The 22,645-nt window shown below is 44.1% G+C and overlaps 1 protein-coding gene across 1 annotated transcript in view; it reads right to left on the bottom strand.

Moving 5' to 3' along the window:
- Positions 1 to 551: 551 nt before the first annotated feature.
- The window catches only part of PHACTR1 (phosphatase and actin regulator 1), a 311,175-nt gene continuing 289,081 nt past the window's right edge, over positions 552 to 22,645 (bottom strand). The window contains exons 11-14 of the mRNA XM_075705026.1: positions 18,002 to 18,057; positions 12,902 to 12,963; positions 4,019 to 4,159; positions 552 to 632 (exon numbers count right to left, since the gene is read on the bottom strand). Of these exons, the coding sequence (XP_075561141.1) occupies positions 552 to 632; positions 4,019 to 4,159; positions 12,902 to 12,963; positions 18,002 to 18,057 (340 nt within the window). The remainder of the gene's footprint in view (positions 633 to 4,018; positions 4,160 to 12,901; positions 12,964 to 18,001; positions 18,058 to 22,645) is intronic.

The following is a 22,645-nucleotide window of genomic DNA, read 5'->3' on the forward strand; positions in this document are numbered from 1 at the left end:
TTGGTAGTTTGGGGTCATGGATAATTCATGCAGTCTACCTTTTTAACTAAAAAAAGCCTAAAAAGTGTAAAAAATAGTGCCTCTCTTATAATGCCGATCTTGCTATTTCCCCACTGCATGGCCTATGGCAAGATGCAGGATTGAGAGATCTGTGCGTGGGACATGCGCAGCGTGGAACAGCCGTATGCTCAGCGGGGTTTGCATGTACGCTCATTCATACCTGGCTATGTACTGGCTCTGCAAGAGTTCCCTGTCCTCCTTCAGACACCAACGCTATTTACTTCTGGTATCAGAAGGACAGACATGCAGCTAGAGCACGATGATTTAAAAAATGAAAGAAGGTTACACTTTATTAAACAGACGACATGTGCCTGCATACTGCCATGTAATGAGACAGCATGAGTACGTCTGTGCAAGTTTCTTTTACGGCCTGTAATTCTAAATGTTGTTTAGACCTCATAGTGTGTTCAGCGGGTGTTGGAGAAACAGCTGCTGGGTTTTTTTTTTGAAAACAACAGTATTCATTGATAGTCTTAAAAATTAATCTCAGCTTACCTTGTTAGATGCCTACTTAATTCATGAACTTCCATTTCAGTGCTTTTAAATTCATTAAGCTCTTTTCGAATGGCTGCCTGCAAAGGACAAATAAACTCATAAATGTATAAGTGAGAGAGATCAAAATAAGTTCACTTTGTTCTCAAAACAGTATATTAAAAGTGAAGCAGATAGAGAACATTATCAGAGAGAGAAAGAAAAACACAAAGACTTTAAAATGTGACAAGGAACAGAGATAAACATGTTCTAAATCACATGAAGGGAAGAGATAAATGCTTCGGTGGAATGGCTCAATTTGAGACCATATTGTAGACAACGCAGATACAGAACCCAGTTCTGGCTTATTATGTAAACACTTTCATGTACAAAATCCAAATTAGCATAAGCGTGAGGAAAAAAAAAGTGTGCACCAGAGTTTCTCAAACACTGCGATCTGGACTGTGAGTTAACACAGAGCTGCACTGTGAGTAAACTGGGCCTGGATCCTGCCAGACTCATATTCGAGATGTCTCCCACCTTTATGTGGCCCTGAATTTCCTTGGGTGCAGTTACCTAAAGTGTCTGAGCTTACTTGGGAGGGAAAGAGGGATGCCTGGCTCCCTGCCCTCCTCTCTGCCTCGGGCTGTGCCCCTCTGCCGGCCTCCTCCCTTCTTGTCCCAGCCGTGCCATTTACCAAACCAATTCAATGCACTAATCCAGCAGAAAACTAGCCACAGGCAGTCGTGTTCAGCACCTGCAAGAGACCCCATTGCCTACAGCCTCTGCAGTTTGTCCATGAGGGAAAGGAAAACCAGGGGTGACTGGCAGGAGGAGAAATACTGAAGAATGAAAAAAAGAAGGCAGTGTGACTTGGAGGACTCAGCTTCGTGTTGGAGAGGGTGCTCAGCAGAACTGGCTCAAGTCCCAAGCCCCAAAGTCAAGACTTCTGACAGCCCTGTGATATTTGTAGCTCACAAGCGGGTTTCACTGTGAGTGTACAGAGAGGAGGTGCAAGGCGGCTGCTGCAGCCGAATGCTCCCACAGGTCCAAGGTGTGTGCCACTGCCTTTCCATGTGATGCTGAAATCAGCATCAGCGGCTGCTCCAGTTAGTGGTACTCGTGTCTGTGAGGAATTATTCTTGATGAAGGAAATCTAAACTAGTACAAACAGCACGAACCCGAAACAGGGCTTTTGCAACAGGCACTGATCCAGTCACCAACTACCTTTGCCTTGACAAGCCCCAAGTGATAGATTTTGCGAGTGTGATCTACAGAAAAGGCTCCTTGTGCTCCTTCTGCACAGCTTTAGTTTTTTATTTACCTTAGAAATGTCTCTCAGGCTCTGCCTCCATCTATCAGGACAGAGCGATGGCTATGCAGCAACTCAAGGGCCTACCTTCAGCAGACCAATTTGCTGCTTAAGTGACTGTGAAGGAGGCCACCCGGGCTGCTGACTCCCACAAGGTCTGAAATCGTCCCCCCTGCATCCCTCATCTGCTGGAGAGCTTTAAAAGTGCCCTTTTTATTCCTGTAACAGTCAGACCTAGTAAAGATGAAGTCAGACTGAAGGCAGTTCCCTACATCCAGCACACAGAGCAAGATTTACTTACAAACAGAAAAGTCCATAACTAAAATCTATTTTTGCAATAAATCTAGCCTGTGCTGACCAATGAAGATGGTTATGGAATCAAAGCTCTAGAAGAAAATAATCTTTTATAGGATGTTGCAGCTTTGTCAGACATTTTAGAGTTGCTTCCAATTTGTCTGGCTTTTTCTTCCAACAGTGGACACAGTGGTGGGGAAAAGCAGGTCATCTGAACAGCAGAAATCAGAATACCACCCATATGACGCATCCCCCCCCCCCCCGCCCCCAATAATATATCTGCTTTGTTATGCCATAAGGGATATTAATATCAGAATGATAAATATTACTTCTTCTCCTGCTTTGCTTAGAAAAGGGTCACTTGGAGAACTTAAGCCCTTTGCTCTGTGTATTGACTTTGCACATGCATTATGAAAAAGAAAAAAGGACCTTAAAGTACTTTGCCTTAATCCTGAATTCTTTACCAGGCTACATTTAATAGTAGTATTTAATACTTGTTCTTTTCACAGACACAGGGTGAGGAAGGACCTCTCTGGACACCAAACCTTCTCCTTTCCCAGCTGAAGGCTCTCCATGCCTTTCATCCCAGACAGGGATCTCTCAAAGGCTGCAGAACCAGTTGGAGATTTATTCCCTCCCTCATCTACCAATTGGGAGAATATAACTAAGTCAGCTGAATAAGATCTTGTCCATTGTGGTGAGGTAAAATGGGAAAAGCTAAGTTAACCCAGTACATTATGGTCTGTGGACAGTCCAGAGGAAGTTTTTCTTTTTTTCAGATCAGTTTATGCTACATTAACTTATCCAAAGCTAAACTGAAAAAGCCCTCTGCCAAGGAGAAAACCAATGGTCACAAACCTATACAAGTCCTTTGGTTAAATTATACAAGTAGAACGGGCTGCCCTTTCCTCTGTGAATAAAACCAAGAGCACCATAAATGAGTAGCACAGCCAGGAATCCTGCTCCTGTCTCTAAACATTGGACATCATGGTCTCCATTGCTGCATGAGTCCCACAGCGAAGAAACAGTCGGGTACCTGAAAGTCTTTCAAATCACACGGACATCACAGAGTGACTAAAGCTTGGGAGTCACTGATCTGCCTCATAGTCCTCTTTCCTTACAGTGGCCATAAAATGTTGAAGTTTTCTTCCTGAGGCACCATTAAGACCCTCAGGATATGACTGTTATAATTTGCCGGCAATTTAACTCCTCTGCCACCAGTGCTGCCACCAGAGACACCGCTTAGTGAAGGTCCCACTGGCGCTCAGAGGACAGCGCACTCGATACCAAATACACAGCTTTTCTTCTTATGCAGGGTTCACGCGATTTCAGTTTAGCACTTAAAACACTCTGTGGAATGGGGCAGAAATCCTGAGTAAACACCCCTGTCGTAACACGCTAGAGAGAAGTTACCTGGCTTCAGTGGGAGGTGCTTTTGCCAATTATTTGACCTGCTGCTCCCTTTTTTTGCACCCAGGTCTGCTCTGTCCTGGCATAGCAATTCTGGCAAGTGCTGCTTGTCACACTGCTCTGCTGGGTCTTGCAGGAGCTCTCAGCTGGCAGCATTATGCGGCAAGACCAAAACCAACAAACAAATAACAGGGTTCGAGACCTTTCCTCAAAGGGCTTGATATTCTTCCCCTCTCTGTTTAAGTGGTATAATGCTGCTAGGCTTGCTCCTGGTTTCGATGCATACAGGAGCCTTTTTGCCAAAGATTTATGACTCAAACAACAAACCTTGTGAATAGGAAGAAACCACAGGTGTGTTGGGAACTCGGGTGGAGGTTTACTCCTTGATGCCCGTGGGACCTGAGAGATGCTGTTTGCCGCGATGTGCTCTAGCTATTCAGATCACGGCTCTCCCAAAGTTGCTCCACTTACTTTGTCGGCGGCTGTGAGTCGTGTCCAGGGTTTGTCCGCCCTCCTGTCGTAGTCCTGCGCGTCTGCCACTTCCACGTAGTCACTGAAGCGGATGAGGATCTTCCTCTCACGTAGCTCTTCTACCGTGGGCCTTTGACTGAGCTGCAGGTTTGAGGAAGGAGTGGAAAAAAGACATCAGGACTTCACTTTTTTCTTGCAGAGTGCTGCTTGGGGATTTATTTTACTACAACTGTCGTTATGATAATAAGAGGGTTCTGACATTCCCAGTACCGTTGTTTTTATCAGCCTTTCACAGAATTGCTACTTGGGAGATAACCTCTTGTTATAGCACCTTGAATATCATCCCACCTTGCTGCCGGAGCAGCCCACTGTTGCTTGGGAAGCAGCTGTGGCTGGAGACCCCAATCTCTTGGCTGAAGTTGGTCACCCCTGGCAGAAATTAGATGTAATGCAAGAAAGTCTCCTAGTGCACCAATGTCTCGGGAAGAGACGAAGACCATGATGCAACTTTAAAACTACCTGCGCAGGCTGTACGCTCCCCAGCCTGAGAAGAGACAGGCACAGGCACTGAGCGGATCTTGCCCTGAATTGTGTGCAAAAGGCGACAAGCAACTTTCCTTACCATTCTGACATTCTGCAGACTTGTCCTTGCCTCCAGAAAATGCAGGCAGGGTGACGATGACTATTGCTCATTGAACTTTTCACTGTACGCTGCAGCTCAATTCTGTGTCACAGCGTTTTTGACTTTTAACAGTTTACATTGCATACTACAAGCCAAGAAAAAAAATTGCAGGGGTGGATTTTATCATGTCAAGAAAGCATCTTCAATGTTCCAAAGCATTTCTTTCAAATTCCACAACAGAATAGGCAGCCACAGTCAACACCCTCCTCTCAAATTAGAAACAGTAGTGTGCTGGTAGTCCACGTATTGTACAGCCAGTTACATGGCTAGGGACAGGAATTAGCTTTCAGGGATCAATTCTCCTTGGATGCACAGCATGTTGGTTAATGTCAAAAGCAATTACACAAGTGTTTCTGAAGAAGGGGCTACATATATGTGTGCACGTGGCTGTACATTAGCTGCAAAAGTTTCACTACTGGAGTGAAACATTTGTAATTGTGATATATCAGAAAAAATAATATCCTGCTAACAATTAGCTAGACAGTATATCATGCTATTCCCACCCATTAGGAATAGGTGTGTTTTGCAATACTTCACCCTTGTGAATAGTGAAAGTTCTAAATATTTCATAAAATGCTTGAGACTCTATTCTGCAAAAGTATTTAGGCTCCTGGATCCTGACATGCAATTACACCTTCCTCCCAAAACATGTATCTTCAGTTCCCTGCATTTCATCTTCTAGGGAGAATTAAGATTCAAAACAGCCAGGATGCTAAGTGGAGGGTGAAAAATTTGTAAGATCACAAGAAAGAGAAGCACACGCTTGAAATCCCACCTTTCTCCAGCATTTGGGTGCTGATGCAAGATAGCTCCACCGCCCTATCCTGCCTCTGGATTTAAATCCCTGTATGCTTGTTCTTGGCATGGATGGTTGCCTCTCCTCTTTTTAGAAAAGATGGTTGCGACAGGAGGTGACAGTGGGGCTGCTCTCCTTACGCGGACAGCCCTAAGCATGCATTCATGAACTGGGTTCAAACACCTCATGTAGAGAGAGTCTGCACAGATGCACTAATGCCCCACCTGTGAGATGCTCAGGGACAGGAATCACGTTCTACCCCTCCTGGCTGCAGCTCAGCCATTTTGCACGCACTGAAGAGAGAGAAACCTCGGAAAGAAAGGGTAACCAGGAGCACAACTCTACACTGCCATGTAATGCCCTTGCCTAGGACAGCTGGCATCAGTCAAGTCGCAGCTTGGCAGTTCATGTATTGTCTCCATAACCATTTTAGGGTAAATTGCAACAGGGGAATTGCAAATAGGGGAAAAACTCCTTGCTGGTCTGAAACTTCTGAATATTGCAAAGATCTTAAAACTAGACAGTTTTCTCACACCACCTTCTTGTATGGGAGGCATGAAGTTTCCTGAGGTGAGCTTCTCTGCGTGTGTTTGTCACACAACATTTATAAGCTTCCTCTTATTTATTCCAAGAATCTCCCAAGAAAAGCCCCGTTTTATATATGCACTTTCAGGCCAGCCATGCTCAGGTCAGCCAAAGAGCACATACGCAGTGAGGTTAGCAAGAAGCATGACTTTCTGAACGCAGCCTACAGGTTTTGGGGACCTTTTTTAAAAAACCAAAATGCATATACAGTGGGCATAATCTTTTTTTAAGACAGCAGGACAAACCTATCTGTGAGCTAGAATACCATGTCAGAAAAGCCAGAGGGCACAATAAAGTAGATTGAAACATATACAGATATAAAAATGTTATTTTTCACTCTAGCAGAACACAATTGCCTCTTCAGCCTGCGGCCTTGATACCTACGCCTAAGTCACCTCTGCCAAATACACACTGCAATTAATAAGACGGGCTTTTAACAAAAGCAAGCAAGCCAAACTGCTACACCATGCTTGGAGATATCACAGTTGTGCTCTGAGTGAGGCTTCTCTCTGTCCTACAACTCATTTTGAATGTGATTTCAAATTGCTAGGTTTTTCTAGCAGCCCTAGTGCTAGGAGCTGCAGGTTTGTTAGTGGTGATGCATTATTACGCAGGTAGCACCACAGAATTTTGCTTCCAATTATTTAAAATCTAAGCCCTGACTATGGGAATAAAGAACCTTTATGCTGAAATTATGACTACACCCCAAAATTTCAAAGATAAGGGTGAGACTCCATCTTTACTTGCATTAACTGCTTCTATTCTCACAACAGCACCAATTAAGGATGAGTCACCAATATTATCTGTACTTTTCTCAGCTTTTATCATTTTAGGACAGAGCCCAGATGTTGTTTCAAATTAGGATGGAGTTTTTTAAAAAATAGAACGGTTTGTTACATGGCGGATGACGACACCAACAAAATAGGAAATCCTGTGAATTAAACTCTGTGTTTCTAAATGGCTACAAGGGAAGCAGGAGCTCCTATAGGCTTTTCAAGCTGGAAGAGGACTTTCACAAAATGCCTGGCTCCATTTCACAGCTTCTGTCAGCTCTTGACATTAGCTGGCTTTCACCTTTGTGCTAATCTAAGCAATTAACAAGCTTGTACAAAGGAGAAGGCAGGTGGCTGTTGGTAACACTGAAACATGCCATGCCAGGCTGATGTCTAGGTGGTGTTGAGAGCACCAAGAGCCACAGAGGCAGTGTTACTTTTGCCAACAATGTGAATTCACTGCTGGTATTTACCTCAATGCTGCACTGGGTCTTAAACAGCTAATTTGGCTTCCTTGGTGCAGTGGGTGTGGGTTAAAATCAAAGAAATGACGGTAAATGTTAAGGGTCACCTGATGAAATGAGACAAATCTGAGGTAAGTTCTCATGTTCTCAAATACACAAAAAACAAATCAGGTGCATCACCCGCACATTGTGCACCACTGAAACTCACTGCAACCCTTCGCTGGGTGTGAAGAACAGTGCACTGAGTTATAAATGAAAAAATATCAAGGCCATGAGCGTGTTATGAAATTTTAGTGTTGATGTGCATTTTTCATTCTTAGGTGACACCTGAACTTAAGACAGACTAAAAGCTGCTGCTTCTCTTCCTCTATAGTCATACAACTGTTACTGTGTATTATTTTTAGATGCCCTGCCTTTGCTTCAGAAACCTACAACGAGTGCAATTTCAGGTACTTATACACCCCATCAGAGCAGTGGGCAGTGTCTCCATCCCCACAGAGCAGCTGGAGCAAGCAAAGCACAGGAACCGAGCAACCAGCTCAGGGTGACCCAGGAGGCCCAGGGCAGAGCTATGAACAGAAAAAAGATGCACTGAATCTCGTGCCAGTGCTCCGACTGTGAAAGAGAGTCCTGAAATCCACAGCTTATACCACATAGTTCATGTATGGGCATAAATCTACATATATATTTACATATATAAATACACACACACATACACAGAAAATATTCAGTACATTAACACAAAGTGCTGATCTGATCATACTAAATGAAAAGAGAGCGACAATCACACTGAGTGGTTTTCTAAAAGCAATTCATTAAAGCTATGTTATTTGAACAGTTAAGAATCTGCCCTGCCTCTTTCTCAAGTCATTGCCGAGACTTCTTGTGAGCTGCTAAGCATGAGGATCTCTCAGTATGTCTGAGACCCAGAGCAATCTTCACTCTTAAACAGCTGGGAAAACAGCTTTGCTAACAGACTCTGAGTGGCTCCACCGTAGGTGCCAGTGCAATGTCTGTTCACGGTAAGGGCACGGCTCACCTGAGGCCTCACCTTGGAGTTTATTTTTATGACCTGTGAGCTGCGGTCTCTTGGGTCAAAACTGCTTAATGCTAGACAATCCTTCTTGGGCAACGCTTGAGAATGAGCTCTGCTTCTTCTAACAGGCAGAAAGAATAGGGCACATTTGAAACTTACAGTAAAAGGACACAGTCAAGGACACGATGCAATCGCCTGCACAAGGCGGTGGTGCTGCACGCAGGGAGAAAGGGATCTTACTGAGCTGCACCCTTTTTTAGTTACTTCTGTTAATGTCAGAGGGATGTACATGTGTATGTCTGGACTTTTTCTGGGTGTACCTCATGGGCGTACACATTTCTATTTACCTATTTGTGAAGATTTGTGAGCTGAGGGAGCAGGACAACTTTATGGAGAGTGACCTCGTTATTTGAGTGTGAACCAGGGCAAAAATCCCTTTCAAAGTAAATGGGTTTGTATTAATGCAAAAGCAGTATAAATGATGACAGGACCTCCCATGTCCTGTCACGGAAGGTCAAGTTTTCCTCTGTATATTCTGGATCACTGGAGATAAAAATGGGCACGTTTCAAGCTTTGATACTAAGCCAATTTGCAAGGGAAGGTTTAAGACAAACCTTTGTTCTCGTCATGGGAAATGAAGCAAACCCAAGCACCGCCACCAGGTAAAGTGGAGGGGGACGTACTCTTGCCAGTCTGGTCTTGGGATTTAGTCAAATGTGAAATGCTGAGTTTGCTCCACTTTGGTCACAATGAAGCTCATTGTCTTGTCACTTCATTGTTGCCTACTTTGTTACCTCATTAAAATGTTATGGTTGTTTTTTAGGGAAGAAACCAAGGTGAAAAATTACAGATCCTAACTAGCAGCCCATGCAACCCCCTCTCTCCTTTGCTCCCCACCTTTTGTGGTAAGACACAGGAGCAGGATGTGATGAAAATGCCCCGAAGACCTTTCCCTCTGGCTATAAATGCAGTTTATCCAAATTAGCTGCTAACCTTTTTTCTTCTCTGACCTTTTTTCCCCCACCCTCCTCTCACCTCCCTCTGATGAGACCCACCTCTCTCAAGGGTTCATTATTTTGAACAGCCTGTGCTGATGCAAGCCAGTGGAGGTCAATTAAAGAGAAGACTGAACAGCAAGACATTTCCCAGTGAGGCACCAGCTTGCTCTTCAGTGAACAGAGAGTTTAAGTTGTACCGGGGCAGGAATTTAATGGAAGCAAAGATTTCAGAGTATTGCATGGATTTTACGAAATAGCCATACCTCATCACTTCGGTTGTCGTTATTACTGCTACGAGATTTTTTAGTTTTGGAGCTAGACCTCTGGGAAAAATTAGCTATTGACAGTGGGGGATAGGAAGCAGTAAACAGCTCTGGGGAACAGGGAGCATGATGCTGTTTGAGACAAGGGAAGGTAGGAAAAGAAGAGTTTTATTCCTCTTTGCAAGTGATTTGTAACGTGTTCTGTTAATCCAGGCTATGACTCTCTCTAATGGAATTCCTCAGGGTGAGTTCAGGCTTGTGTTAATTGCCTTGCTGCTCAGCCAAATTCACTGCGATTCAGAGAGGATAAATTCTTAGTAGTAATTCCTGGGGCCCCAGATCTCCTCATGGAGGGGACCTGCCTGCTACACTTCTCCCAGAGGGTCTCTGCATGTTAATACTCCTGGAATGGGCTTGTGGGTCAAGACCCGTGCTCAGAGAAATCCCCTCCTAATCTACACATCCCTCCGCTCAAACAAAGCTGCTCGGTGGGCCCCGAGGGGCAGGGAGAGGGAGCACGGGGTGGTTGGATGTGCAGAACCCATCCATGGGCATCTCAGGTGACAGGCAAATACGCTTCACCTTTCCTTCCTCGGGCAGGAGGGACACGAGCTACTGTACCAAGCGGCATTTGACTCCTTTTTGTTCTTTGAATGGCAGCTATTCCCTATCCCCACTTAATTTGGAGTTAAATGAGTCTGAGAGGATGAAAAGTGCTTAAAGGGGCAGCTCGCTATAGGTCACCTGATTTTTTAAATTTTTTTTTTTAGAAATTGCCTGTCCAGATGATGAATTCAACTGGCTATTTATTGCTGACTTTAATAAGGCATCTAGACCTAGCAAGGTAATCTTACTTATTACAGCATGTCATGTTACAACTTATCATCATAATACTGTAACAAAATGTCAGTACTGAAGGAATTTTAAGAACAGCTTTTTAATGGATGAAGTGGGTTGTTCCTTTGGAGTTGGAATAACATCACCAAAAAAACTGGGGAGAGTAGCAATTTCGATAGTGCAAGGTCAAAAGCCTTTTCAGCGGCTTCTGCAGAACCCCCTTCCCTTTTTATAACCAACTACACATAGTTACAAGGAGGCAACGTGGCATACTTTCCTTATGTTGAATTTACCCTGTAGGCATGTGTATGCATTAAACCTCAGTGCAAACAGAAAGGTCTGGTGGGCAAAACACTTGCCGTGCTCAATTAAACTTCTGCTTGATCTGAGGTTTAAAATCCTTTGGTAATAAGACTTCAGTACAAATCGACAGAAGGAGCCTGCCACTCTGCTGTAGACACGACGACACATCTGGGACACGCTCATGGAAGACAGGGCTGGGGAATAACAACAATTTTTGCAGGATTCACTAGGTGGTTAGCATTTCTAGTTGTTATCTATTCACTTGCACGCTTTATTCACTTCTTTCCTCTAGTGATTTCTGAGCTTTTATAACAGTATGTTTGGCAGGTGAGAACAAAATTTGTTGTTAGACCCGGCCTGTGGTTCTTTCATTAAAATTACAGTGTGTCACTAGAACAATTTACAACCGTTTAGAAAGATGATCAAAATCAAACAATGCTAAGTCATGTTGCTACCAACCTCACAAACATGGGGGAGAAAAATCCTTACTAGGGAAGAAGTCAAAAAAGACTAAAAGGCATGTGACCGGGAACGGGGGTATGAACATTAAAGAGCCGTCTGCCAGGGGCTCGGACAGATGCTGCTCTTGCCGTTGTTCCTACTTCAAAGTGCAGCCAAGACAAAGAAAGAAATCTCAGAGAAGGCTGCTGAGGTTTCAGGGAGGAGACACTGTGATGCTATAGCAGCCTGGGAGGTTTAGTTCAGCAAGTAGCTGTGGCCTCTGCCTGCAACAGACGATTCATGTGCTTTGTACCTTTCCTACAAAATAGCGGAGGATGGGAACTGCACCGTGATAATGCCGGCTGGGTTTGCAAACCTCCATTTCTTAGGCAGCAGATTGGGTACGGGTAGCTTTGCTTTTTATCTGTTGCAGCCGTTCATCAAATGGCCTCAAGCTTTGGATTGGATTCCTGTACGTGTTTACCCTTCAATGTACAGGGAAATCGAAAGCCTGATAAAATGATATTTCTAGCCTTTGTGCAGAGCATAAGTCCCATGAAACATCTGCAATGCAGTTAGGATCTTTTCTTTCAGGCAGCGCTACGAGGGGATGCGAGACCATCCCTGCCATTGTTGTCAGGAATTTAAGTGTTTAAAAAAATAATATTATAGCTCTCTGGGCCACATTCTTAGCTCCTGCAGACAACAGCAGTATCCCCCTGTTGGTGCCGGGGGGAATTTACATGAACTGAGAATCAGGCGTGAGTTTTTAACCATAAAATAAAACAATCCACCTCTCTGAATGTAACCTTTGCATGTGTATTTAGAGCCCTTTCCTTGTCATTATTTATACCATGAAAGGTTGTGATCACATAGGTCAAAAAGACTAAGCCACCTAAAAATGTACAGGAAGGGGTTGGTGCTACTTTGCAAGCATGTGAATTTTTAGGGGGCTTTCTCCACCTCTGGAGATAGGAAATATGTCAGTGGTGAAATAAAGTTTAAATGCAATAACAAGATGGATTGTTGGCTATGTATGTCGGGGCATCTGTAGACATTTACACCAGCTGTGAAACGGAATGCGTCTATCTGAAATGACTGTTCTTCAGTTTTAAAAGTAAATGACTTTCAAATGGGAGGAAACCCAAAACCAAACTATGCCGGTTTTGTTCATCCTTCCCTGCCAACAGAAGATCATTTTTTGCACTATACACCATTCTGCGAGTGCTTGTCTCTATTTAGTTTAAATATCTCAAGTGACAATCTCCTTTTTCAGAAAACCCGTATTTCCCAATTTAATGCTTTTTAAAGCATTGGATGGAGTCTTCAAATGCAATCCATCAGCCTTGTTTTAACTTTGCTGTCTCTTCGTAATGGCTGCAGAAGCCATTACATTTACAGGGAGCAGGGTTAGACCAATGCTAGGCTCTGTATCCTTCACTGTTCAAAGCTCCTTCTGTTACAAAGACTAGATCTTCCTTTGTCCAGTTGCAAAATGTTATCAGCAATAGCCTGCAAAGCGGTTCCCTTCACTGTCTGTGGACTTACACCCTGTAACATCGGTGATTTCTTTTAAGATTTCTTTTAAGACTTGCTTCACACTCTGCTTTTGAAAATGGTGCTGAGGAAGAGGAAAAAGGCAAACAATTGTGCAGTAGGGAGAAAGTTACAGTAGAGTCGTAATAGGATCAAAGTTGCTTCTCACCTTACGTGTTAATCTTCTTTTTATCTCTCGTTTTTCCTCCTGCTCCTCTTGCTCATTCCGGGCTGTAAAAGATTTACAAGAATTTCAGGCTGTAGACTCATCAGGCATGTACAATATGCAACAAAATAAGCTTCTCCACCAGCATATTCATGTTTCAGGACCTCTCTGACGCACAGCATGTCCCTCTGGGGCTGGTGAACTTCCTCGATCTGTAACTACTACACTTCTTCACATACTTCATAGAACATCTACAGCCTCCTTCCTTTCCCTGTGTTGGCATCTCTTCATGTGTGTCACTTTCTAGAAGGACCAGGCAGCTCTTCAGAAAATGTTATCTCCCTGCCCACAGGCCTGTTGGCCTCAGGGGTTTCAGCTATGACATGGTCAGATTCTGCAAGGCTGCAAGGTCAATGGTTGCAAAAGAAACACATGCATTTTTTTTTTCCACCTACAGAATAATTTTTCTGCAGCTACTCTTTGGAAAGAATGGAAAAAAACCTCAGAATAGGGGTGCCAGGCAAAATCTGCAACTTCCCATGACCTGAGCAGAGTAAGGGGAGAGTGTCCTTCCATCGTGAGCCTTCACAGCATCACACTGTAAAAGCACATCCTAGGGCAATCCACTTTCATCATGACACCAAAAGATCACATTACAAGTACTTACCAGGTCAAGCCTCAACCATTATCCCTCAAGAGGACAGTAACATTTGACTATACTAACTCTTCTTCAACTTAGGAGCAGGCTGTCTTGCATGTCTTTCCACTGAACTAAATTTACTGTTAGTCACTCAAAGCCCAGGTTTCTAGTTACTCAGCTCCTCAATCAGTTAGGATCCATTTCCACTGCTTCATGGATGGCTGAATTGCTCCTTATTCCAATCATGCCCGTGCATAACAGATGAGAGCAAACACAACTCATCAGCTTTTCCAAGAAGTACCCTGTGCCCCTGGTGTGATCTGGTTTTCACTCAGACAGGACTAACTCAGGCAGGAATAACTCTCTGCAGGAGAGATTACAGACCTCAAAGGCCAGTTTGGGATAGGTGGCTTGATTTAAATTAGCCATCTTTGGATTGAATTAAACCCAAGGGAGAATCCCACATTCCTCTCTGCTGATCCTGCGGGAGAAGCAGGCACCCCTGGAAGAGTGGCAGTAACAAACTGCCAGCCGTAACTTCTTCAGCCAAGAGAGCACAGGTCAGCACTCCCGCTAACCAGCTGGGACAAACCAAAAATAATATAAGGAGGTCCTAACCCAATGGAAGTCTGCCCAGAGTGGTGGAGATACGACGTTTCAAACCAACGCATTCGAAATTGGGCCTTTCCCCACACAGAAATAAGACCTAAGGTTCAGAGACCACGGGAGCCTCTGAGCAGCTGAGGAGGGCGAGGCTGGAAGCCAGGATTCTTGCTGCTTGGGACAGTAGAGCTGACACGTCCATCACAACTGTTCACTGACTTCAGCAGGACTGGGAAATCTCCACCGAAGTGGACAAAGAGCCAGTCAATGTTATGATGATTTAGAATATGCTTCTGATCTTTAAAGGCCATTTTACCAAAAATACTGCTTACATTTTCAGGAGAAAGGAAACTGATACTGGAGTAAAAAGAACAGAAGACAGCAGGGAGACACAAATGGCTTTTAAAATGGTAACTGGAATACCTATACTGACAAATATATTTTTCCTCTTTCAATGGTTCCTGTCCCTACTGGACTGTCTTCTAGCAATTGCTTCTCCAGCAATTTCGTTCTTCCCTTTGTGTCTCAAATTTGGAGGAGCTGGTCCTGCAAATGCCTACTCTCAGAAGCAGAGCCACTAATAAATCCTTGTAAGATTAAGCCAGAGACACACAGAGCTAAACAGAACCCACACAAAGTCAGGGTAGATCTGCAAGCAGCCGAGGAGTTATTTATAAAACTTAGTTATGGCCATTCATTTTTGTACTTGGCATACAATGTCTTTCTTTTCTCCTCAAGTCTCAGCCCAGCCACCCACCTTCAGAAACCAGGCAGGCTGAAGACCTTGGTTAGGTTAAAAGCTAGGAATTAGGAATACATTCTCCTCTGAAACCAGAAAGTGACTTTGTTTTAGCTATTTCTTTAAGTGATGCCAAACTTGCAAAGCTACAAAACTGCTGCTTTATTTTATGTGTTCAGGAGATGCTCTGTTTCTCTAGACCTGTGTGTGTGAGGGTGGGTGTGGGTGCAATTTTCAGGCCTGATTTCTGTGCCGGTGTGAAATGTCCCCCAGTACAGTCTGAGACCCTCAGAGCCTACCTAACCATCATTTTTGTGAGGAATTTATGCAAGCCTGAATGTGCCAGGCTAACAACTGAAGTCCTCTGAGAAGTGGCATGGGAGTGGTGTGTGAGGGGGATTAAGGCATCCTTCCTCATAAACTTGGCCAGCAAGTATTAACTTGCAACAAGTGTTATTTAGTCTTCACGCTAACCCTGCAGGTCTGGACTTCTCTCACTACATAAATAAGAGTCAGTGAATTGGGTGTACTTCAGTGAAGGACCCTTCAAGCACCAGTGTCCTTGTTCTTGGTTTCTTTGCTGTGGCTGTTGTAATTTTACTGTTGCTACCAGCAAGGAGTGGAACTTGTGCAATGGACGCTCTGCCCTTTCAATTCAATAAAGCTGACCGTCTCATAATTATTGCAGTAGCATGGAGCTACAAAGTGATCATGTATAAAGACTGGATGTCCAACCGCATTTTGCCTCATTTCTTCCCATCAAAACGTGCAATAATGTGGTTACACATGTAACAGGAACATCATGGTACCAGACACGACATTTGCGTCAAGGAGATTTCAGCTTTAACTGCAGAGGAAATCCTATTTACTCTACTTGGGAACTTGCTGGGTTTTTTTTTTTTTTTTTTTTTTGTATGTGTGTGTGCTATGAACTGGGCGTTTGCAAATAGCTTGACCTGCTTATGCAGACAATTTACACTCTTTTCATTATTGCTTCCTATGTCTCCTCTTCTCTTGGCTCCATTACATTTGTCATAATTCTTTTTCTCAGAAGTCTAGAGAAAGGAAACAAAGTGATGCTGTACAAACCAGACACTATTTATATTTACTTGCTTAAGAGTGGAGCATTTTTATGCTTTCTTTTTTTTAATTATGAAGCTATTTTAATTGTTTGTTCCTTCCCTGCTGTGCTTCACTAAAAGTTGAGATGCCCTGGAAATACCACATTACTTTTTCCTGTAATTATGAAGTTGTTTGTCTACCAAGACACACATGTTTTGGGGCAGATCTGTGCTTAGGGACCAAGCTACAAAAATTCCATTTAAGAAATACAATATAGTTCTGGGTTCAGGGTAATATTTTCAAACACATCCATGCCATTTAAGAGCCTTTATTCAATTCAAAAAGAAACCAATGTGACTCAAGGGATAATTCCTCTGAAATGTAAGACATCTTCAGGTCGCTATGTGACTGCTGCGCTTGGCAATGTGACCTTTAGGAATCTGTGCAAGGCACCCAGCGTTGGAGAAGCTGCCTCTCTGCTGATGCTGGTTCAAACACTGCTGCCAAAGCAGCTGCCCGAGACCCCCAGCTGCCCCCAGCACCCTCACCAGTGCCAGGGGGGTGTTTACTGGTCACGCACCAGTGCCAGATGGTGCATGACACATGTTGGGTCATGCTGGTGGCAAGTCCCGGGATGACAACATGAGCTGCCCAGAGAATTGGCCTCTGTCCCTCCTTGCCTGAGCCTGGCATCAGTCACGTTGCAGGTCTCCCCCTCCTCCAGCTGTTCTGCTACCCCTGCCGTGAGACAATCACATCTGGACGTGGCACCTGTTTCCCCAGCTTCTGCCCCTGACTTTCTTCAGCTGCCAGGCACGGGCGTTAGGAGTAGACGGTAGGAGCGCAGCTATCAAAAGGGGTCTGGCCCCAAACAGATGGCTTTCCTGGCAGCCTTGGGCTCACCCACACTGCTCTGCTGTCCGGTCTTTTCTCCTCTTTGCATTGACAGTGGTGTCTCTCTCTTTCTCTTTGTCTGCCACGCATAACAACATGAACAGATGAAATAACCCTGCTGGGCATTAACACTATCATTAACTTGCTAGGAATTTGATTTTGAAGTATTTAATCAATCAATTCTGCTAATTTTCAGTGATTTAATCATCTGCTACCACATTTTTATGATTCTGTACAATGCAGTTATCTGAACAAAAACAAGGTAAATTACGGACCTACTTAAGGAGTCTTACGGTATTTTAAGGTACCATTTAGGAAGACACTTTTCTGTAGTGATTTTTTTCAATTTCCCTGGAATGATGGATTTACTAACTTAAAAAGGGAGGAACTTGTTTCTTTTGTTTTCTGTTTCCAAAGTAACAACAACAGACAAACAGCTTTTTTAAATTTTTATAGTCAAACCACTTCAACGTGAGTAAAGCAACTGTCATTTTTTTTTTCCTGTTCATTCATGAGATTATGAGATTCGTGCTGGACTCAGTCCCTCTTCCCTTGAAACTGGTGGCAACGTATCTACTAATTTAACTCAGACCAGGCTCTCTAAATAGTATTTTGTCCCTTTAAAACATCATTTAATGTTTTGAGGATTTATCAGCAATTTTTTGGCTGATTTAAAGGAAGAGTTTCAGGGGAACATTTCAGGGAAATAATCCTGAGTCACATTGTTTTCTTTTTTTAATTGAATAAAGGCTCCACCTAGCCTAGACTGCTGTGAAGATTTTTAGGAAAACTAATCAAGCCATGCCCTAATGTCTTTACTAACTTGTAACGGGATGCTCATCTGTGTAAGAGTCGCATAAAGGCTTTTCAGAATGACCGACCCACTGTTTGGAACAGGACTTGCAAAAGAGATTGAACATCTGGGTTTTCTTCCCCGTAGACTGTTCATTCTTGTGAATTTACTCACTCTGATTTTAAAGAATTGTTTCTGCAGCTTTAGATGTTGCTACAGACTTGCACGCTTATTTGCATTTATGATGCACTTTATTATTACGAATGATGCACGTACAGAATAGTTGATGTTTTACAAAAAACACCCAACATACATCCAAACTAACGCAAACTAGCTGGCTTCAGGTTAAATGTCAGCAGTATCAGAACTTACGTTTCAGTATGTTCCTCTGCTCCAATTCTTCAGCAGTCGGCCTCTGGCTCAGTCGTCTGCGAAAAAAGTCCAAGATCAGTTTTTGGACCATATCACATTCTCCTCAGTTCTCTGTCTTGAAGAGTTATTTTGGGGTGTGAAAGGCAGAGCAGAAAGCACTGACACTGCTCCATTATGTACTTGGTACACCCGGACCATGCGTGACACGGACCATGCTTCGCTTTCGCAGTTTCCTCTGTTTTCAACTCATGAAAGACAAAATACGTTATGTCATCTTAGGCACGACTCTCCCACCCGTACCCCAGGCAGAGATGCTGAAAGCTAAGCTACACAGATGTCTCCACTTAATTTCCTTCCTCCCATGCCTGCTTCCTGACTCACGCAAGTATTTCTAGCTAAGACCCAGCTAACCCTCTCACTGCCCTCTCGCCAGTCTCCTGACTGCGCCCCGTTTGTTCAAACAGTATTTGAACACACAGACAGTCCACAGAAAAAACAAGGGATGGTTTGGCAGCGCCGAGGGCAGAACAATAGCAGTCCTCCTCCTCCTCCACACCCTCACTTCCCTCCTCCTCCTCCTCCCATGGCTTTTATTAAATCTTATATTGAAGGATCAGTGTGCCTTGCTAGTCAACCTGTAGGTAATAGGGTCACAACAAATGCAACCTAATTACAAATGGGGACCCTGAGCACAGAAATAGTCTGAATATTCAGAATACAAAGCAAGGGAGAGAAGCACAAAGGGGTCTTTGGAAAACAAAGTAAACCAGGGAGATGACATCAGAAGTCAACACTGTTGGGCCTCCTCATACTCTCCTCCGAGTCAATGGGAGTTTTGTCAACGATGCCAGTGACAGGACAGAGCCTCCTCTTCCTTCAGATGTGGTCATTCAGAGACATTCCCAACTTGGGGGCCCCAGTCTCTGCCAGTTGGCTCATCCGTTCCCCTGTGAGGTACCGGGTACTGATAGGAAGCATGATATGAACGCCGGCTGCACGGCTTCATCTCCTGCGACGAATGCTTCCCCCGCCCAGGGCACAGAAGCTCACTGAAACGGGGCAGTCTCTGCAAGGCTGGATGAGGGATGTCTGACAATGGCTCCTCACATGGGGGCCGAGCCACTGCTCAGAGATGCACACACATCCCCCAGCCTTCTCCAGAGCCAGGAGCTCACCAGTGAGCCAGTTCAATCTCTCTGCCCCTCACACCGTGCGTGGTGGTGCACAGGGCTGAAGCGCATGGGGTGGGTAGGAGCCCACCCCCCACACTCGCTGCATGAAGGCAGAAGCGCTACAGGCATCTGACTTCTTATAGCCTGAAGATTTCCGCCGGCAGAGGTGATACCAGCCATATGTCCTTTGGGGCCACTTTACACCACAAAAACAAAACAGCAGAACATGGCTCTCTTTCAGTGGAGAATTTGAAGTCATTAGCTTTGTCTCTTTTCCACAGCAGATTGAACATTTATCTCATTGGAAAAGTGTTGAAAGGGACAGAAACTCATCCTTAATTCAGAAGTAAAGAATGTCTACAAAGTACTTTGAAGACACAAAGAGCCATTCAAGTGCTTGCTATTACCTTCTTTAAGATGCAGTAGCTGTTGCTAATGGGAGACTTCACCTTAGGACTATGAAGCAACCAAAACTACTTTATTGCTAGCAGTGCATGAGAATCAAAGAGAAAAAGTTGCCACTCTTAGTCCCACCATGCGTGTCTGCAGGAATTGCGTCATATGATGTTTTTAATCCATGGCACCATGATGCTTTTCAAGAGGATGCATCAGAAGGATGTTAAGGACAGACTCCAGCCATCCAGTGTGCGGCTGCTTCTATAGAAACAAACATCACGCAACAAGTAAAAGGAGAAATTAGTCTGAAGAGAATGCTCCTGAAAAGGTCCTCCCCTTTCCAAGAAAACAGGGATTGACTCAGCTAACAGGTCTGTCAAGAACAGTTCATACTGGAGCATTTCTAGCAAAAGGCCGAAGTTTTACCTATCCGCATAGGTGACTTACAAAAGGGACCAAGTCTTTCATGTGTTTACTGGGGTACTTGCCATGAAGTAGATGCATTTAAATAAAGCTTTCACTTCACTGTGTCATTGCTTCCACACAAGAGGACAGAGACTTCCTCCAAGTATGCCCTTGGTATTATATGCACCCTCTACTCCTGTGCTGCTCAGGGACTTACAGACTGTGGGATTCTTCCCCATACTGCCTGGTAGGGCCCCTAGTGAAAGACAGCCAAGAATACCTGTGCTCCCCATTGAGAGTCAAATTATTTGATAGATCCCATTACCCACCCTTTTCTGGCTGCAGAGTGCTCCTGCCTAAACGATGACCACCATTTTCAAGCACTTCAGAAAAAGCCATGACACTTTTGATAGATTCAGTCTGCAGATCTGAAGCTATCTGCATTCATGTGTTGTTGATCGCTTCTGGACTCAGAATTTTTAATAGCAAGACTTAGGCAGTAGGAAAAGATAAGGTACCCTTGTAGTGGAACAAAATTATGACTAGTCCTTCCAATGCAAGCAGCGAAGCACAGCTGGAGGATGAAGAAGGCAATGAATAGAAGCTGTGGAGTTCCTGGCCTCCAGTACCAGTGTCTGCTTTCATCTCCATGAACAGCTGTTACATCCCCATTTCCATCCATCAGCCTTTTGGACTGATCTGAGCCTGCTCCTGCTCCCTCGTTGTGAGTCCCTCCTTGATGAGCTCCTCAAACAAACCCAGCCCCTACCCCAGCCCTTCCCTTCCAGGCTCTCAGAATGATCTCTTTTCTTGGTCTCTTGCTCTTTTCATTTAATCTCTTCTCTTGCTGCTACAGTGACTTCTGCCCCCAAACTATCTTTGGGCTTTATAAACAACTCCACCAGCTCCTCAGAACAGTTTCCTTTTAGTTCTTTTTTCTTGCCTCTTAACTTCTAGGTTTGCCAGATGTTGAGCCAGATGTTTATGTTACCATTTTTTAAAATCTTGATACTAGTTACTGAGCCTGTAAATCAAGAAGCATAAGTAGCTTTTGCTTTGTTACCGTGGCTGCAAAGACACAGTTTTTTTCATGCCAAATTTCAATATACCATCTCCAGTGCGCCATGCTGATCTTGGCAAACACCAGGCGTGATACCTCCCCGCTTTTACCTTCCCTCCTGTGCTGCCCAGAATAAAAAAATATTAATGAAGCCCACCTAGATTGCAGCGATTGATTTCAGTTGTTTGATTGCTGGATTGCTGCTGTGCCTTATTTCCTTTAACATCTCAGGGGCTGCACGAGGCTGTCAAGAGGCCAGAGGTCAGGAAACAACTGTCTCATTAGCAGCACAATCAGAATAAACAGGAGAAAATGGGGGTGAAGAAGGAGCCTGGTGCAACCGCAAAGAACAGATCTGCTTGTGGAAACTGTAAGAATTGAGTGGGATGTGCGGTGCCGCTGTTCAGAAAGGTAACTCTGGCTGTTTCATGGAGCTGTACGAGCACAGATGACTAACTGAGGAAAAGGCAAGACAGGCCTTAAAAAGTAACAAGCTTTAACACTTGTTGTATTTAACACTTTCTGTATTTAAAATCTCTTGTGTGAACATGCTTGACCTTCACAGTGCCATCCATGCAGTTTTGCAATAAGCTTCAGCCATTCAAGGGGATAGGAAAGTTTGGGTTTTTGTAATTTGTCCTTTGCAATGTGTTGCCTGTTTTATACTTCATATGTTTTTGCAATATTGTTAATAGCAGTTTTGCAAATACACTGGCAAAGGTTTTACTACAAAGAAAACCTTCCTAAGATTTATGGTGACATAAAGAAAGCTTTGCTAGGGCTTCACTGAAAAAAATAATATCCAAATGAGATTGTCAGTGAAAAATAAAACAGTTTTCTCAGGTTTACAAAGATAAACTTGACAGCAAACCAATTTTCTGAATTAATTGTCTGCATGACCAAAATGCACCATGCTCCTTGTGCTAGAACTATACAACAAGAGCTGAGCAGCTCTTTGTGAGGACACTGTGTGGTGGGGTTTTTTTTGTTTGTTTTTTTTTGGTTTTTTTAAAATTTGCTCTGGGCTGGGCACGTCATGGCGGATGAGTAGGAGTTTTGGGGCAGGAGGGACAACTGTGCAGAATCAATTGCTGTAGACTCAAAGTATTGGCTGGTGGGGGTGTAATCTCTTCAGGGAGCCAGAGGAAAGAAAGACAGCATTTTCACTGATGGATGCTACTGTTTGGAGCCTGCCCGGCAAACTGAGAACTCGGAATGTGAAGTTTCTGCTCTGTGTGGCAGTGTCCTGCAAGAGCAATAAAAGGAAAAACTGGCCATACATCTCCCCAGGCTATACAAAACACTTAAAATAAGAGCCCACACAGTGACGCTTAGCCTGCTCTGCAGTGTGGCCGTACCCAGAGGGGTCTCAGGACAGCAGCCAAGTAGTTGTGGGGCTGAGGGTCAGATTCTTGCAGCCCCTGTATCTGGTAGCACCTTTGAAGCAAGGCACTCCGGGCTGCCTCAGCTGTCCCCTACTAGGAGTCATGGGTTTTCTCTCCTTAGTCTCTCGTTTCGTTGTGGATGAGCTCTGGGAAAGAGCTGGTTAATGCCATCCAGCTAGTTGCTGTGTGAACAGGACAGCACTGGATGCGTGTTTTCTGGGTATCG

The sequence above is a fragment of the Pelecanus crispus genome, chromosome 2 (genome assembly GCF_030463565.1).
Source record: "Pelecanus crispus isolate bPelCri1 chromosome 2, bPelCri1.pri, whole genome shotgun sequence".
NCBI lineage: Eukaryota > Metazoa > Chordata > Aves > Pelecaniformes > Pelecanidae > Pelecanus > Pelecanus crispus.